This window comes from Alligator mississippiensis, chromosome 8 (genome assembly GCF_030867095.1).
Source record: "Alligator mississippiensis isolate rAllMis1 chromosome 8, rAllMis1, whole genome shotgun sequence".
NCBI lineage: Eukaryota > Metazoa > Chordata > Crocodylia > Alligatoridae > Alligator > Alligator mississippiensis.
This window is the reverse complement of record NC_081831.1, coordinates 1,826,282-1,843,905: the sequence shown is the minus strand read 5'-3', so window position 1 is coordinate 1,843,905 and position 17,624 is coordinate 1,826,282. Positions and strand designations below refer to the sequence as shown.

The following is a 17,624-nucleotide window of genomic DNA, read 5'->3' as shown; positions in this document are numbered from 1 at the left end:
CGTTCTGCTTTGTGTTTTCAGATCACTACCACCTTCCCCAAGGATCCGGTTTACACCTTCTCCATTTCGCAAAGCCCGTTCCCCATCGAAAACCGCGATGTGCTGGGGGAGACGCAGGTGAGGAGCGGCCAGATGCGTGCGCAGTAGCTGCATGCCCTGTGCCAGTGTGTAGGTTGCTGCCCGCCCCTCGTTTGCCTCTTCCCCTCTGACAGGGCTGGGGCAGGCTGCGTGCAGCCCCCTGCGGCCCCTCGTTGCCGGACTGCTGGCGCTCGGAGAGCTTTGGCCGTGTTCTCTGAACTGATCTGAAGAGCCTGAAATGTTTCTTCCGCTGAAAGAGATCCCGGATAGCGCTGAGCGGAGGCAGCTGCTGACCGGCCCGAGCCACATGTGAGCTGGCAAGAAACAGCACAGACCCTGGGTTTTTCTCAAGTAGTAACATGGGTTTTCTCAGAAAAGGGTCTGCGTGGAAAGGGGCAGGTTTTCTCCGAGGTGGGCCGTGCAGCGCACTCCTGTCCAGTGCCTCCAGCGTCCAGGATCCATGGGGTTTGGAGATGTGGGGAACGCAGCAGTTGCACAGACCCCGAGAGCCCTTTTTTGGGGTTCAGTAAGCCACCATTCAGCTGAACGGCAAAGTCCTGCTTGTTGCTTGGTGGAGCGGCTGACCTCTGGGGTTCTCCTTCCCATCTCTGCAGGATTTCCACAGCCTGGCCACGTACCTGTCCCAGAACACGTCCTCCGTGTTCCTAGACGTCATCTCCGATTTCCACCTGCTCCTCTTCCTGGTCACCAACGAGGTCATGCCTCTGCGGGTAGGTAATGGGAGAGAAGCCATCCTGGCTAACGCCCAAAGCACCTAGTGCTTTTAACAAGCGCAGGGTTACAGAGCGGGGCTGAGCTGCCCTAGGCTGGTAACCACAGCCGGGCCCTGGTCTGCACAGAGGGAGGAAAGCACTGCCTGGCTGTCAGCCGGTGGCAGGTTGAGAAAATGCAACTTTATTAGAGGAACTATAGTGGGAAACAGTAGGGCAGGAGGAACTGCGAGCGCAGGGGCTCTAGCTCGGCTCGCCTGGTTCCCAGCACCGAGTGGGCAGCCACTGCTAGCACAGGCCCAGGCTGCAGAGAGCGATTTGGCTGCATGAGCTGGAGCTGGAATTGCTGAGAGCTCTCCGGAGCAGAAATTCCTGTCGTGATGATAACGAGATGGGAGCCCCTGATGGCGGCGAGGCCAGCGACTTCCTCGCTTTGCAGCTCGGGCTTTATTGGCTTGGCCCCGGGAGCTTGGCAGCGCCCCAGGCCCGGCACTGACATCTGTTCCACGCGCTCCTTCGCGCTGGAAACATTGTGCCATGTGTTTTCCGGAGGCTTCAGGCCCCACGCGGACAGAGCATGTGCAAAGCAGCTGGGCTGCCCATGGGCGGCTGGAGATCAGGGCCAAGCAGAGGGCCCTTGCGTGGCCGGCAGTGATGGCGTCCAAAGAGCAAGGCCCTGCCCAGGTCCCGGCCTCCCTGCCACCCTAGCCTGCAGCAGCCTCCCTCTTACCCAGTCTGCCAGCCCTGCTGCCCAGCTCGGCTCCGTTTGCACCCCAGCGCCTGCTGGTCTGTGCGGGGCTGATGCATAGAAGCAGCTTCTGGGCCTGTGTTATAAGCAGAAAGACACAGCGTCCAAGTTTGGGGGGGGGGGTTGGGGGAGGCGTCCAAGCACTGGAGGGAAGCAGGACTCCTGAAGCCAGCCAGACTCCCCGGGGAGCAGCTTCTTCCAGCCAGGAGCACTCATGGCAGGGTTTGGAGCCCTTCCTTCCAGCTCATGATGCGTGCAGCTAGGGAGCCTGAGACCCTTAGAAAAGGAGAGCAAGAGGGCGAATAAAGTGGGGTATCAGTTTGGGGGCAGGGGGAGAGGCATGGAGGGGTGTGCTGGGAGCCCTGTGTGGCAAGGCACTGGTGCTAGCGTGCCTGTCCCCACTCCAGGATAGCATCAGCTTGCTGCTGGAGGCTGTGAGGACCAAAAATGAGGAGCTTGCCCAGACGTGGAAGAAATCGGAGCAGTGGGCCACCATCGAGCAGCTCTGCAGTGAGTAGCTACAGCCCCCTCTGTCCTCCTGCCTCAGGCATCGGGCTGGGGAGGGACAACTCATGTGGTTTGACCAGGGAGGCTGCACAGGGCTCTGAGCTGACTCCTGCCACCTCCGGGGCTCAGCAGGCTGCAGAAAGGCAGAAGCAGCTTGGGGCTGTGCTCAACGGGTCGGAGAAGCTTGTTACCCGCAAGGCTGTGGCCTGCTGAGATGGCTCCCTCAGCCTCTCCAAAGCAGCTGCCTGCCCCCTCTGGGCACTGCCCCGGGCAGCAGTGGCACAGTGGAGGGGATTGGAGGCAGGCTGGGCCTGTGGCATGAGGCTGCTGCTTCCTTGGGGCCTCTGGCACTGCCGTGGTGGCCAGGGGCACCTCTGTTGTAGCTGATGCTGGCCGGGCTCAGGCATTGGCTGCTGCAAGGGGATGGTTTCAGGGTTGTCTGTGGACATGGGCTGGGCTCACGGGTCCCTTCCAGCCCCGTGTCTTGCTCTTAGTTCATCCAGGCCTGATGTGCAACCCCCCCTCCCCAGCCAGGTGTAACGTGCGGTTCCCTCCCGCAGGCACGGTGGGCGTCCAGCTCTCAGGACTGCACGAGTATGGTGCCGTGGGCAGCTCGCAGCACGCCGCAGCCGCGGCCGTGTGGGCCTGCCAGCACTGCACCTTCATGAACCAGCCCGGCACGGATCACTGCGAGATGTGCAGCCTGCCCAGGACCTAGCCCTGCCTCCTGCCGGAGCCAGCCCTCCGTAACGCAGGATTGTTTCTCATGCTACTCCCCCATATCGCCATGCCGCACGGGGCAGGGGGCAGCCGCACCCAGGGGGTTTTGATCTCACAGCCGGGGGCTGCCCAGGGGCAAGGGGTTAGGAGATGGGCTGAACCTACCTGTCCAGTGCAGGGAGCTGACGCTTCCCGTTTCCATCTTCCCCAGAGGGGATATGGGCTCTGTCCCCTGGCACTTTTGCCCCTGCCCCTCTCTGGCTCGCAGGCCTCATTAGGCTGCAGCTGCTTTTCCCTTCCCCTCCAGTTGTGCAAGGGCAGGGGAGTGCTGCGGGGCTGGTGATACAGGGCTGCCCCATTGGCTTGCACGGTATTGGCCCCTGCTCCCCGCAGCCCCAAGCACATGGGGTCAGGGGGGCCGGGGGTGGTGGGACAGCAGGCACAGCTGGGTCTGGCAGGCTGCTATCACGTGCCTGCTGCCCCCCTCACCCCCTGCCCAGCTTTTCTTCCCAGAACCCCGATCCACTTGTGTGCGGGCAGCTCTGCTCCAGAGGCTGGGCCAGAGGGTCGCTGATGGGGCTGTGACCGCAGCCCTTGGCACACGCCAGCCCTGCAGCTTGGAGCCCAGCCCTGCAGTGCATAGCCGCAGCTGAAAGCTTTGCCTGTCCCCTACCCATGCGATGGAAAGGTGCTGTGGTTGGCATGTAGTTGCTCCTGCTCATCCACCTCCTCCAGGGTAGCATGAGGGGCCTGCTGGGGGGTGCCCATCCCTAGTGCCCAAGCTGGAGGGGGAAGCTGGCTTCTTGGCTAAGCTTGCCACCCAGCACGGGAACAATGCGGGCATAGCAAGTGGCATGTGCCCTCGCGTCCCCTGCTTCCAGCCCCTTGCCTTTGTGCCTGGCACCTTCTATGCAGAGCAGGTGCCAACCGCTAGCAAGCAATTGCCACTCGTGCCCGCTTTGCTGGGGCTGTTGCATACACAGCTGGAGTCTGAGCACGGGAAAGGGACCCACAAAGCAGAGCTCAGCATCCAGGCCAGAGGGTCCTGGCTGGGGCTGTGGCCTGCTCTTCTGCATCTTGCAGGAGCCCAGGCTCAACGCTCCCCCTCAGACTGAGCTGGGCTTGGGGCTGCAGCCCTCCTAGCGCCCATCACAGCTGCACCAGGGCTGCCCAACCCAAGAGCTGGCCAATGGCCGGCTGCTCCCAGCTACTGCCCCGCGGCCCTTGGTGGTTCTCTCCTCCATGCTCCTGGCCACCAGGCCTGCATAGGAACCACCTCCCTGCTCCCAGAGGCAAGCTGCTGTATGCACTGGGCTCTGCTCCCAGGCTGGGTGTTGGGATAGGCCCGGCCATCCCCGTAGGGTAGACCAGCCTCCCTGCGCTTTCTGCTGCCCCGCAAGGCCAGTTCTGGGGTCTCTGTTTACCCAAGCCCCCCACACAAGTCAGGAGGTGTCACCTTCCCCTCCCTCCTCTGCAAGAGCCTGGCCCCAGGGCTGAAGTTTCTGCCCCATGGGGAAAGGGTCGGTTCAAGTGGACCAGCGGCTGCTCCCTGCCCCGTGCATGGACAGGCAGGCGGCTGTCTGTCCGTCCATCCAGCCTGGGGCGTGCGTGCTGCTTAGGGCCCCAGGCTGTAGCTGCTCTTGCTTTCCTCCCGTGGTGGTGGGGACGGCGGAGGGGTGCGCCGGATGGGGCTGGGCTTGCTGCCGTCGACTCCCGCAAGTGGAATCCAATAAAGCACCTGGAATGGGAACGGCTGTGTCTGCCCTTTTGTTCTGGGCCCCGGTGCCCACCCGCAGGGAGCAGAGCCGAAGCACAGAGCAGCCAGGCACAGATGAGAGCCCCAGGAGACGCCTTGCCCTGGTTTGTGACCCACCCTCCTGGGTGGATGTGGGGGCTTGGCTGCACTCAAAGCAAGTGCCTGCCCTTGCACCCCCAGCCGTGGGCCACTGTCCAGCCTCGTGGCTCCGTCCACCTGATGGGAAGGTTGCGGGCCCTGTGCAGGCCCCCAAGCGCAGCCAGGTCCCAGCTCCTGGGGCTGGGGCCGAGGTTCCCAGGTCCAAGGAGACCCACACTGCTGCTGGGGGCTCAGCGGGAGGCGGCAATACCCGAGAGGTCAGAGAGGCGAGCGGCTGTGTGTGCCAGGTGAGGCATCTTGAGCACATTAGCCACCGGGCGGGCCGCCACGAGCAAACCTCGCGTGCCTCCTCTGATCTTGACTTCCTGCCTCCCCCAGCTGCGGGGCCAGGTGGGCGCAGGTCCTGACCGGGGGGAGTGGCGCTGGCGGGGAAGGGGACGGTGGGGCGCTGCAGCAGCACCAATGGCAGGGCCGGGTGCCAGGGAGCTTTGCCAGCCCAGCCCGAGGCCAGCAGCTCTGCGGGGCAAGGGCCAAGCCCCGTGGATCCCCACAGGCTGGAGCTGCCGTGCCAGGACTGAGGCCATGATAATGCCTCCTGGCATCACTAGGAGCTGGCTCAAGCTCAGGGCCCTGCTCTGGGCAACCCCAACAGCGGCTCCAAGCCGTGCTGTGCCCCAGCACCCGGGGCAAGAGCAGAGATCGGGTGCCAGGTTCCCGGCCCGTGTCCTCAGCGACCCCAGGCCGGAGCCAGCCCTGATGTCAGCCGCGCCGGGGGCAGCTGCCTGCCCAGAGCTCCCCCCGCCAGGGCCCTTCCCCACGGCCTCGTCCCCAGGGACGGAGGGGGGCGGGCAGCTGGCAGGCCAAGCCGGTCTGGTTGCAATCAGCGGGGATGTGTGGCTTGGCCGGGGGCCAGGCCGGCGTGTTAAAAGGGGAAGGAGCCGGGGCAGGAGTCGGAGAAGCTGGGAGCAGGCAGGGCAGTCGCCACATCCCGGAGCTCCACGCAGCAGGTAGGAGCCGCCGTGTCCCTGCCGGGCAGGGGCACCCCTGCAGCGTGCCCCCGGTGGGCGTGCAAGGGGGTCCCTGCTCGGGCCCACCCGGGGCAAGGAGCTGGCATCCGCTGCAGCCACAGGTGCCAGGAGCCGGCAATGCCCAGCTGCGTCCTCCTGGGTCCGTGCCTGGCTGCCCACCCCACGTCCGGGCGTGCGGCCGTTCCCCCCCCCGGCCCGCTGGGCCCAAACCCACCCCCCCACACACGGCGGGGCAGCCGTCCCAACCTCCCCGGTGCTTCGTCGTGCAGGAGGAGCATGAAGCGGGTTCTCGCCTGCCTGCTCCTGGCAGCCGCGGGCTGCGCCGTCAAGCAGAAGCGGCAGCCGGCGGAGCGGGACTATCGGCCGGAAGGTAAGACCCCCGCTCGGCCTGGGACGGGCACGGGAGCCGCCCGGCTGGGCCGAGGCGCCGTGACCCCCGCGCCGTCGCGTCTGCCCCCAGCTGAGAAGGCGAGCGCCAAGGGCTGCGCCAACCTCACCGTGGTGCTGGACAACTGGAAGTTCGCCATCCTGTCCCAGACGAAGAACATGCTGCTCTTCGACCACCACACCGTGCTGCCCGACTACGCACGGTGAGCCGCGCGGGCCGGGGGGACGCCGCCGGGCGCCGCGGGGCCCGGCCCGGCCCTGACGCCGCCCGCCCGCCCGCCCGCAGGATCGCGTCGCTGTCGGGGGCGCTGGACGAGCTGCACGCCGAGTTCAAGGCGCTGAAGGAGCGGCTGGGCGAGCTGACCGCCCGCTTCGAGGGCGTCGAGGCCTTCGTGGACCAGCTGAGCGCGGCCCGCCGCCACGGCCCCCGGCCCGCCAAGCGCCGCCGCGTGCTGACCCAGCCGGCGTGGCCCTGACACCCGCGCACCCCGGCCCGCCGGCCCCTCCAGGGCAGCGTGCGGCCCGCGGGCCGCGACGGAAATAAAGACCCTTGCACCCTGCCGCAGCGCCCGCTCTGCACCCTGGGGTCCTCCCCAGCTGGGGGGGTCAGAGGTCACGGGTGGGGGGGGGGTTCCCAGCTGGGGGCGGGGCCTCCCTGGTCCCGCCCCCTCTCCCATCAGCGGCCAATCAGCGCCGCCCCAGGCCCTGGGAGGGGGGGGGGGCCCGCGGGCCCCGCCCCGCTTTCCGGCCTGTCGCAAACTGCCCGCCCCTTTGCGGCGGCCGCGGAGGAGCCGTAAAGCGGAGCCGCCCGCGCCCCCGCCCGGTACGTGCCGCCGCCGCGCGCCGGGAGCCCGGGTCCGGGTCCGGGTCCGGGCCCGCGGGGGGCGCCAGGCCGGGGCGCCGAGGGGGCGGGGCTATAGGGGGATAGGGCGACTGTGGGGGATGGGGGCGGAGCGCCAGAGGCCAGGGGGCGGAGCTCTGGGAGCTGGGGTGACTACAGGGAGATGGGGCGGGGCACTAGAGGCCAGGGGGCGGGGCTGTGGGGCCCGGGGGGTTGGGGCGGGGCCTAGGGGAGCGGCTCTGTGGGTTAGGGCGGGGCCATGGGCCCTGGAGGTGAGGCCCTGCAGGTGGGGTCCTGCGGCTGGGGCGGGGCCGTGGGCCCTGTGGGTGGGGCCCTGCAGGTGGGGGCGGGGCCATGAGTCCTGTGGGTGGGGTCCTGCGGCTGGGGGCGGGGCCATGGGCTCTGTGGGTGGGGTCCTGCAGGTGGGGGCGGGGCCATGGGCCCTGTGGGTGGGGTCCTGCGGGTGGAGGCGGGGCCATGGGCCCTGTGGGTGGGGCCCTGCAGGTGGGGGTGGGGCCGTGGGTCCTGTGGGTGGGGTCCTGCAGGTGGAGGCGGGGCCGTGGGCCCTGTGGGTAGGGTCCTGCAGGTGGAGGCGGGGCCATGGGCCCTGTGGGTGGGGTCCTGCGGGTGGAGGCGGGGCCATGGGCCCTGTGGGTAGGGACCTGCAGGTGGGGGCGGGGCCATGGGCCCTGTGGGTGGGGTCCTGCGGGTGGAGGCGGGGCCATGGGCCCTGTGGGTGGGGCCCTGCAGGTGGGGGCGGGGCCATGGGTCCTGTGGGTGGGGTCCTGTGGGTGGAGGCGGGGCCGTGGGCCCTGTGGGTAGGGTCCTGCAGGTGGAGGCGGGGCCATGGGCCCTGTGGGTGTGGTCCTGCAGGTGGGGGCGGGGCGCTGGGGCGTGGCCGGCACGGCTGACGGGCATCCCCGCAGGCGGCGATGGCGGCGGGGCCGCGCGTGGACTACCTGGCCGGGTTCTGCTGCCCCGTGGGCGGGCTGGCGGCCGGGCGGCCCCGCGTGCTCTGCCACGACGGCCGCATCTACCTGTCCAACGGCAGCGCCTTCGTCTACGTCTACGACCAGGAGGGCCGGCTGCTGCAGGTGAGCCCCCGCGCCGCCCTCCCGCCGCGCTCGGGACCCACCGCCCCGAGCAAGGAGAAGGGGAGACCAAGGCTGAGCTCTGAGGTCGGGCCCGGGTGTCTGGCTCGCGCGGCCCCAGGCCGGACCACACCACTTCGGTCGGCGGTCTCGGGTTGGGGCCCTGGTACCAGGCGTGCCAAGGTTTCCGGGCATGGCTGCCTCCAGAGCCCTTATTTGAGCAGCACGACCTGATTTCCGGCCGCGTGGAGACCAGGCGCCGCGCTGTTGCCACGAAGCCGCTCGCTTGGCATCGAGCATCGTGCCGGGAAGCCGTGGCTGCTCTTTCTGCCACTGCCGGCCGACATCCCGCTGTCAGGTTGGCTTCTGCCACGGCCACTGCCGGGCCTGGCGCCGCAGCCGGCTGCAGAAGGAAAGGCCGCGCCGAGCCGTGGGATTGCCACGGCGTCTCGCACCTTGCGAAGGTGCCTGGCGTCGTCTGCGCCCAGCCCGTGTCCCCACCTGCCCGGGCCCGGCTGGGTTCCCTTCCTCTCCTGGCTGCCTTGGACTTGGCGCCCGCTCAGCACGGCGGGATCCCAGGTCGGGGGAGTCCCCGTGCCCGCCGGGCGCTCCACAGAGATGCAGATAACAGGAGGGCCTCACCCTGGCAGCACGGGGACCGGCCTTGGGCTCTGCAGAGAAGCAGATCGGGCCCGGATCGGAGTGACTGGGGGGCAGCGCTGGGGAAATACTAGGACGTGGCTATAAATATCCTTTGTGTTGCAGAATGTAGGCGCCTCTCTGACCTTTTCCCTCCTCTTGTGGGGCCAACAGTTGTCATTAAACCGGAGAAAGGCTTTTCCTTTGAAAGGGGCTGTCAGTCCTCGCGTTCGTCACGCTGCGGATGTCCCCATTGTCTTCGCCGTGACTAACGGCTGCCTTTGCGCTGGGCTTTCTGCGCTGCCTTTTTAATTTATTCTTATCGTTTCGAAGGCAGCCATGGCAGTGAGAGAAGGATTAGCCTCCTACACTCGGTTCTTTCTCAGGAGAGGAGCCCCTCTGGAGGCTTTCGCTGCCTTTCCCTCTTCCCGTCATCGCGCAGCGCCAGGGGGCGGTTGCTCCCTCTTCTTTTCCAGTCCAGCGTTAACAACATTGTGTTTCTGCAGCACCCACCTCCCCAAGCACCGTGCGGGCTGTCTGCTTGGACGTGCAGCCACGCCTGGGGTGGGACGCCTCCAGGCTCGGTCACCCAGAGCCCCAGCTGCAAAACCATTTGTACGGGAAGTGAGGAAACCCCCCGAAAAAGAGGTGGTCTTGAAGTTAGGGCGTGGACAGCAACATTGGCCAGGCAGAGCTTTGCTCCCGGCAGTCGACATGCTGAGTGTTTCCAGGAAGCAGATCCTTTAATGTGCCGCTGGCCTCTGGCAGTACTTTCCCCTGTTCCCTTTGTTAACACAGAGGAAAAGTTTTGTTATATGAAAACTGCAAATATTTGTGCTAAGTGATTAATTCTAGCATATGATGGAGCACCTGTGCTTGCACACAGCACCCCTGTCAGACCACACGGGCAGAGCCCTGCCAGCCCTAAGCCACGCGGGGCAGGCCGGTAGTTGGTTATCGCTGCCCCGGCACTTGCCAGCACCCACAGGGCTGGAGACGGATGGGCCAGGTCCTGTGCTAGCGGGTGGGTGTCCTGGCTCTGCTGTCTTTCTCCCCCACGGCTGCTGGGAAGAGGAAGGGCTGAGTCCTTTCTGCCCTGCCAGGTCTCCCAACACCTACTGTGGGGGCAGCAGAGAGGCTGCTGATCCCCTGGCCATGCTGCCAAGCCAGGTCCTTCCCTCATCACAGGCCCTGCTGACGCTCTCTCCTGCTGTTCTGCCCAGGCGGTGTATCGCTTCCCTGACCAGGTGTGGCACGTGGAGCTCCTCCCGCTCCACCGGCAGCTCTACATCCTGTGTGCCAAGACTGGCATCTACTGCCTGTCCCTGGACCAGCAAAGTAGGTAAGGCCTGGCAGGAATCCAACCAGGGCAGCCGGCTTTGCCTCTGTTGAGTAAAGCCCTGGCTAGCACCTGCCTTCTGGGGGGAAAGCCATCCTGAAGCCCACCCGAGTGACCCGTGCCATGCCACACTGTCTGTGGGGATGTGGGATGTCTGCCCAACCCCTGCAAGATTTGACTTGGACTCCCTCTCGCTGCTTTTTCTGGGTGTTGAGTCCTTTAGACCTGCAGGGCTGTGCCAGTTGACTGATAGCACCCATGCAAGCTCACCAGATGCATGGCATATGTCCCGCAGGCCCCTCAGTTCCACGCGGGGCATGCGTATGTCACCGTTGCCATGTCACCAGCACCTGGGGTATCGGGCACAGGCTGATAAGGGTGTACATCCTCCATCATGCTCCCCTGAGAGAGCGGTGGAAGGGTTAAGGTGTTTAAAACCACCAGTCCCCTTTGCTCTCCAGGTCAGGTGCCAATGGTCTCTTGAGAGCTGTACCTAAGAGCCTGAGTGTTCAGCGGGCCAGAGAGAGGGGGATGGAGCTGGCACTGGCTTCCTGGAGTGCTCTTCCTTGGTTTTCCTGAACTCTCGTCTTCCTTTGCTTGCAGGGTAACGGAGGCGCCAACCGGCGATGGCGACGGTGACAGCAAAGAGGCCGACGGCCCTGCCAACGTGCTGCCCGTCGACGCGGACGCCTGCATCTTCCCCGATGCCGACCTGTGCGCCTTCACGTTGCTCAGCAACTTCATCATCACGCTGGCCCAGGCCCAGGGCAAGTGGTGGATGGAGCTGCACGAGCTCCCGGCCCCCAGCCAGGAGCCCCCAGCGTGTCGGCACATCAGCAAGGTGGGCTTCTCCACTGGCGCCCCGGCCGGGGGCGACGGAGACGCGCCGGCCTCCCGCTTCCTCCCCGTGTTGTGCTGTGCCTTGGCCCCCGGCTCCGGGGACGGGCTGTGGTGCTCGGGGGGCTTCATCCTGGCTGAGCCACTCTTCAGCCTGCTCTTCGGGGTGGACGCTGCCATGCTGGACTCCCCCATGATCCTCGGCGGCTTCCCAGACGGGCAGCTCTGCTCCGTGCCCCTGAAGGCCCTCAGCGCAGCTGCGGACGCCGACACCAATGCCACAGCTGGCCCGGACCCACCTGTGAAGGTGCTGCACCACCTGGAGGAGCCCGTGGTCTTCATCGGTGCCCTGCGCACGGAGCGGCGCGAGGCCGACGAGGCCGACGACCCGCCGCTGCCACCGGGGGACGCGGACTGTGTGGTGGCTGTGGGGCACTACGGCAAGCTGGTGGCCATCAAGGCAGGGCGCCGGGAGGAGGCGCCGGCCCCCGAGCTGCGGGAGTACTACCTGCGTGGGCCGGTCCTGTGCGCTGCCTGCAGCAGCGGCAGCCGCATGTACTACAGCACCCACTCGGACATCTCGGCTGTGGACCTGGAGTGCGGCAGCAACGCCTCCGACTCTGAGGACGGAGACGACACGGCGGCGGGTGTCCTGCCGCCAGTCCTGGCTCCGGCCAGTTTAAGTATTTGTAGCGTTGTGGCGCTTTCCTTGTCTTCGCGGGCAGCAGAAGGTACTGCCGGCCGCGCGGAGCACGCTGCTCATGGGGGCTGACGGGGGCAGGGTGGCCTTGGCCTCGCTGCCCATTCCTGGTCCTAGCTCTCCGCCATCCCGCGTTAACGGTCCGGATTGGGCTCCGGCCTCCACCCGCTTCCGTTGGCTCCCCTTCGTTATTGTAAGTCATGTGTGTCGAGCGTGCCGCGGCTGGGACAGAGCGGGAGCCGCCATGGTCTGGACAGGCCTGGCCCTGCCTCGCCGGAGCATGCCAGGCGGGGTGAACCGCGCTGCGGGTCACCAGGGGTTGGGGCCGGGGCTGCTGTGTCCCAGACAGCTGAGGACAGATCCAGCTGGATCTCTGGGAGGTGGCTTCCAAAAGGCCATTCCCAGGTGCGGCATCCGGCTGAGGGTGAGGGCAGAAATGCTCAGAGTCTGCAGGCTCCAGCCATGCCACTTCCTGGGAGAAGGGGGCACGGTGCATTCAGATAGCTGGCGTCTCTCAGGGAGCAAAACGAGGGGGTGTGTGCTTACCTGTGTGTGCACATCCCTAGGCGGGTGCTGAGGAAGGGCACAGAGCACTCAGTTGTGGGTGGGGAAAGGATAGAGCAGTGCCCCATTAGCTCTCAGCCCCTGGAGAGGATGGCATTGGTAGCACGTTGGGCACATGTGAATCGGGGCGCTTCAGTGGAAATGCCCCAGGGACATGGCCTCAGGAGCCCAGTGTGGGTAGCAGAGCCTGGGGAGTGGCTGGCTGGCGCTCTGGGTCAGGGCACAGCCTGCCTGACTCTCCTTGCTTGGAGACACTGCGCATCCACGTAGCCCCTGGTCCTGCAGCCGCCAGTCCCATGTCTCATGTTTGCGCCCCGTGGCTCCCGGGATTGTGGCAGGGGCGAGGCTTTGGGTTGGGGAGGAGCAGTGGGCTCCCCGGGGCCGTTGCGTGTGTGTGGGGCATGGCATGTGGCGTCCTGTGTCCTGTCACGCTTTCTGTGCCTGTGGTGCCCTCCGGCTTCCTTTGCCCACGAGCTGCTCCTGTGTGCAGCTCCGTACGTGCAGGGCCGTGCTGCTGAGGTGGGTTCAGCCCGGGGCCTCCAAAGCCCCTGTGCCATAGCGCCTGTGGCTGCTGGCTCGGGGCAAGGCCTGACCAAACCAAGCAGCATCCTGGCTCTTGCTCATGGGGCCGGTCACAACAGGCCAGGGAGCGATGGTGCAGGGGGGGCTCTGGGACCCTCTCCGGCCCCCTCGCTGGTCTCGCGCAGTTGCTAACCTGTTGCCTGACCGGCCGGCGGTTCTACCTCTGCAGGGGAGTCAGAGCTGTTGGCTCTGTCCGCCAAAGGCCGACTGATGACCTGCGACTTGTGCAGCCCCGAGGAGGTTCACCCTGTCAGGCTGACCCCGGACAAGGCTGGCCAGAGGATCAAGGAGCTCCTGTCTGGGATCGGCAATGTCTCGGAGAGGTAAGGGGCAGAGGCGGTGATTCCAGCAGCCGCTTGTTCTCTCCAGGCTCCCTCTGCCTCCATCCCAGGCTCGGGCGTGCTGCAGTTTGGGGAATGCTCGCCTCCCCCGAGTGGTTCTGCCGGGACCTGTCTGCAAAGAAGCCCCCCAGGCCCAATGGCAGTAAGAAGGGCCTGGGCTGAACCAGCACCATCTGCTGCCCTTTCCCTGCGGAAGCTGGCAGCTCTGTGCTGCCTTGAGTGGCAGACGCAGGGCAGGCAGGAAGCCAGGTGCTCCGGGCTGCCCGGGGCACTGTGCAGGATGGGCATGTTCCCAAGACCGTGCCTGTCTCAGGGTTTCCCCTTGAACAAGGCTTCTCCCCAGGGTCTTCCTCAGCCTGCGGGCACCTGGCATTCCCTTATCTCCCCCCCATTCCCTGCAGACCAAAGCCAGTGTTGGGCACCTTCCCAGGGACTCATCTGGGGACGGAGCTGTGCTGGGCTGGAGCAGGGACAGTCCTCGGCGGCAGGGATGGGCAGAAGGTCTCTGAGCTGTGACAAGCTTGGGGGATTGAGGACCCCCCTCTACTAGAATTCAGGATCTGCCACGTGCCCCAAGGGTGGCAGGGCCTCGCTGAGCATTTCTCCTTAGCTGTGCATGCCCCAAAGGCCTGGCTGTCACCCAAGCAATCTCCCTGCTCTCTGCAGAGTCTCATTCCTGAAGAAGGCCGTGGACCACAAGAACCGGGCCCTGACCTGCCTGAACCAGGTGCTGGACGTCAGCGCAGCCCTGCTGTCCGGCCAGGACGGTGCAAAGCCCATCACATGCACCATCACGGCTGCCTGGAGCCGCCTGCTGCTGCGCGACACCTTGAGCGTCTCCTGCATGTTGGAGAACTCCAGCGACCACAGCCTGGAGCAGGGCTGGACCCTGTGTGTCCAGCTGCTGGCTGGCACCTGCGCCCTGGACGAGGCCACGGCTGATACAGGCACCACGTACACCTTCCCTGTGGAGCAGCTGCCGCCTGGGGGCCAGCGGGAGGTGACGCTGCCGCTGGGCACTGCCGAGGATGCCAAGTTGGAGCTGCCACTCACCGTGTCCTGCGCGCTCTTCTACAGCCTGCGGGAGATCCTGGACAGCGGCCCTGATTCGCTGGATGACCTGTTCCCCGACGACTCACCCCTCCTCTCCCCGGACAGGGAGGGCATCTGCCTGCCCCTGAGCGAGTGCACCATTGACATGCTGCAGTGCCTGCGGGTGGGCGAGGCCGCGGGACCTGCCTCTGCCCCCGACCCCGTGGAGGCCTTCTTAGAAACAGCCGGGGTGCAGGCCGAGTCCAATGGCACGAGTGGCAGCAACGGCCTGGGAGACGAGTGCCTGGTGCCCTCGGCCGCCTCCATCAAGGTGTCCTCGGAGTTGCTAAAGAGCGCGCTGAAGGACTTCTCTGCGGGTAGGTATCAGACCCAGGCTGCCCCAACCCGAGCAGGGCTCTGGAGATGGCTCCCCCCAGCCCCTTCCCTCTCCCATCCTCAGGCAGGAGGTGCTTCCTTTTGCCCTTGGTTTTCCAGGGGTGCAGACTTGCATGCCTGGGTATTGCAGCCGTGTTTCTGGGTCCGCAGAGAGCAGGGTCCCCCCAGTCTCTGACACCCCATCCCAGTGCCGTGGCCAGCCCCAGCCCAGCTGCCTCTCGCTGCGGGTTTACCCTGCATCCTGCTGCATGAGCTTGGGGCCAGGCCAGCAGCAACACAGCGGTGGGGTCTGGTGGGATGGGGGTGCCCCTCTGAGGCAGGAGCCAATGAAATGCATCTGCCAGCCAGGGCAAAGAGCCTTGCCGTGGGGTTAGTGCCCCGAGTCCTGGCAGAGGCCATGACAGGTCCTGCTAGGAGAGGAAGGATCTTGCCCGGCCCAAGAGCCGTGGCGGAGCCCCGTTCCAGCTGGAGCCAGCCAAGCCCTGCTGCGGGTGGCACCGTGCCTCGGGGCCCACCTGCTGGGTCCAGTCTGTCACCGCCTTGCCTGGCCTGGGGACCTTGTCACTCCACAGGGGACAGGGAATACTTCTGCTTGGAACCACCCCCGGGCTCCTGTTGTTGACTCTGCCAGGGCCTAGGGGAGGTGTGGGGGGCTTGTGGGGAGCAGGGCTCTGTCCAGGCTGGGTTGAGCTGGGGTGGGGGCCCCAGGCAGGAGTGCACTTCCTCTGCCCTGCGCTCAGCCCAGGAAAATTGGGCTCTGGGGCTGCCATGGGGAGGCTGGACCCCAGCTGGGGGGAATGCTGGTGGGATGGAAGGGTGGTAGTGGGGAGGTAACAGGCCATCTCCTCCTCGTCCCAGGCGCCGCGCTAAGCTGCGCCACGCTGCGGTGGCTGCTGGCGGAGAACACGGCGGCCGAGGCGCTGAGCAGCCAGGACGTGGCAGAGGTGCGGGGCCTGGCCCCAGACGGAGGCGAGGTGCAGCTGCTCATCCGAGAGGCAAGGAATGGGTTAGCTCTGCGGGGATAGAGCCCAGCCCCGCCAGCCCAGCCCACCCCACCCCACAGGCCCAGCCTGGCCTGGGGAAGCCAGGAGGAAGGGGCTAGGCCCCAGGCTTAGGAAAAGCTCCCACCCCAGCCCCTTTCCTTCCCGAGTCCGGAGGTGGGAGAGGATGGGCCAGCCCTGTATACTGCTTCTGCTCTGGCAGCTGCCTGGAGCGCGGGTCCCTGGCTGCAAGGAGGGCATCTCTGTCTGCCACCTGTGGTTGGAGACAAGGTTACCGGGCCCTGGGAAGGGCAGGGGGGCTGCAAGCCCAGATCTCCTCGCTTTGGCACTGTCCCGCGGGCAAGCAATGTTTGCAGTGAGGACCTGCTCCCCTCTTAGGTGGCCATGAACGACCTGTGCCCGGCGGGCCCGATCCAGGCCGTGGAGATCCTGATCCAGAGCTCCTCTCTGGCTGACCTGTGCGGGGTGCACCATGCCGTGATCGGGCGCATCCAGGTAGGTGATGTTCCCCCCCACGCACGCGCGCGCGCCCCCACCCCCTCGGTGCTATGGCCTTGCCCACAGGTAGCAGCACTCGGGAAGGCTGGGAGCAGAGTGTAGGACAGCCCACAGCTACGGAGGGTGGCGTCTCTGCCCCCCACTCCTTCTGGGGCAGGGCAGGGGCCACAGGGCTAGGTGGTGCCCCAAAAAGGCACATGGCTTGGGCTGAGAGTCCATGCCAGGTTGTGCCTGGGACCCCTGGGGAGAAAGGGGTGAGGAGGCTGTCTCAGGAATGGCTGCCTTTGCCTGTTCTGTCCCGGGAGCTGGAGAACAGCAGCCCCCAGTGTGGGAGGCTGCTGCGGGTGAAGTGGTCCCGGAGCAGCCTGCATTCCCCCCTCCTTCTCCTGCTCCCCTAACATGGCGGCTTCTGTCTCCAAGCAGGCTCTGGTGCTGGAGCAGGCGGCTCAGGGTTCGGGCCCGCCCGACCTCCGCATGCAGTACCTGCGCCAGATCCAGGCTAACCACGAGGTAAGCGCTGCAGCAGGGCACGCGCTTCTGCAGAGCGCAGGGGCACAGCAGGACCAGCCAGGGCACTGGGGTCCTCTCCCAGGGGCTCTGCAGGACTGGGGCTTCCCCAAGATGCGGTTCCCACATCTGACATCCGGGCCTCGGGGACAGCTGGCCCACAGCAGCCTCTGATTCCCCCCATCCCCACTCTGTGCCCCCAGACGCTGCTGAAGGAGGCGCAGGCCCTGCGGGACCGTCTCTGCCTCGGGGACGAGGCGAGCGCCACAGCGGAGAAGCTGCTGAGCATCTACCAGCAGCTGCGCAACCCCAGTCTCGTCCTGCTGTGAGCGCGGCGTGCCCGGGCAGGCTCCCGGGATGGCTCCGGTCAGCCCCGCGCCCTGCCAGGCCCCCCAGCCACCGCCAGGGTGGAGCTGGGCCCGTGCTGACGACCTAGAGCTGGAGAGAAGGTTGTGCTGGGAAGACGAGGGGGGTGGGGGTGGGATGCAAGGGCAGGGCTGAGGGCTGGTGTCTGTGCGTGTGCGTGTGTGTGCCTGTATCGTGGTCGTGGTCCAAGCAGCACAGGGGGTCCCTGGCGCCCGTCCCGAGCTGGCGGGGCCAGGGTTCGGTGTCGTGGATTGTGCTCGTGACGCTCGCGTTCCTATGGCAGTCGCTTCGCTGCGCGGTGACCGGAGCGGGGCCGGAGCCGCGCCGGCCGCCCCCCTCCCTCCACCAAGGGCTACGCTTCCCGGCGCTGTGGCCGGAGCACTGGGCAAACAGGGTGCCTGCGCAGGGTGCTGCCATGCGGCCCCCTCCCCTGCTGGGCGCTGGCTGCAGGCCCACGTTTTTTACCGGGGGGGCTAGGGCCGAGGGCGGGGGGGTGGATTTTTCGATATCTGTCATTTCTATAAAGGATCTGCCTCGTATCTGCGGTGCCACCCGGCCTCAACTCAGTTCTTGCCCTCCCGGCTCCGCGGCTCCGTCGTCTGCTTCTCCTTCGCCGCGTGCCCATCTTGCCAGACCGGCATCGGGGATCTCGCTTCCCCAGCCCGGGTCCCTGCCAGCCGCCCCCCTGCAGCTCCTGGCCCCATTCAGGACGTTCTCCCAGCACCGAACATCTCGGCTGGGCCCCTGGTGCTTCGCAGCATTGGCGCCCACCCAGCTAGGCTGCCCCCTCCCCGTGGCCCTGCTGCCCTGTGGCAGGGAAGCTGGGCCCCACCATG

At 66.5% G+C, this 17,624-nt stretch overlaps 2 protein-coding genes across 4 annotated transcripts in view; both read left to right on the top strand.

The window, feature by feature from the left end:
• The window catches only part of NPLOC4 (NPL4 homolog, ubiquitin recognition factor), a 35,104-nt gene extending 30,570 nt beyond the window's left edge, over nt 1–4,534 (top strand). The window contains exons 14-17 of the mRNA XM_006270633.4: nt 22–117; nt 693–809; nt 1,965–2,067; nt 2,625–4,534. Coding sequence (XP_006270695.1) covers nt 22–117; nt 693–809; nt 1,965–2,067; nt 2,625–2,782 — 474 coding nt within the window. The 3' untranslated portion in view covers nt 2,783–4,534. The remainder of the gene's footprint in view (nt 1–21; nt 118–692; nt 810–1,964; nt 2,068–2,624) is intronic.
• A 2,159-nt stretch (nt 4,535–6,693) lies between these two features.
• Nucleotides 6,694–17,327, top strand: FAAP100 (FA core complex associated protein 100). Of its 3 annotated transcripts, none has more exons than XM_059731991.1 (10): nt 6,694–6,877; nt 7,822–7,989; nt 9,849–9,967; nt 10,568–11,532; nt 12,817–12,970; nt 13,655–14,397; nt 15,275–15,411; nt 15,796–15,912; nt 16,339–16,425; nt 16,626–17,327. In XM_059731991.1, the coding sequence occupies exons 2-10, from the start codon at nt 7,828–7,830 to the stop codon at nt 16,749–16,751; spliced, it is 2,610 nt and encodes an 869-aa protein (XP_059587974.1). In that variant the 5' UTR covers nt 6,694–6,877; nt 7,822–7,827; the 3' UTR covers nt 16,752–17,327. The 3 variants fall into 3 exon arrangements, with proteins under 3 accessions (XP_059587974.1, XP_059587973.1, XP_019344464.1); XM_059731990.1 differs by having other exon boundaries at nt 16,336–16,425; XM_019488919.2 differs by lacking the exon at nt 6,694–6,877 and having other exon boundaries at nt 7,750–7,989; nt 16,336–16,425.
• The last annotated feature ends 297 nt before the right edge of the window (nt 17,328–17,624 follow it).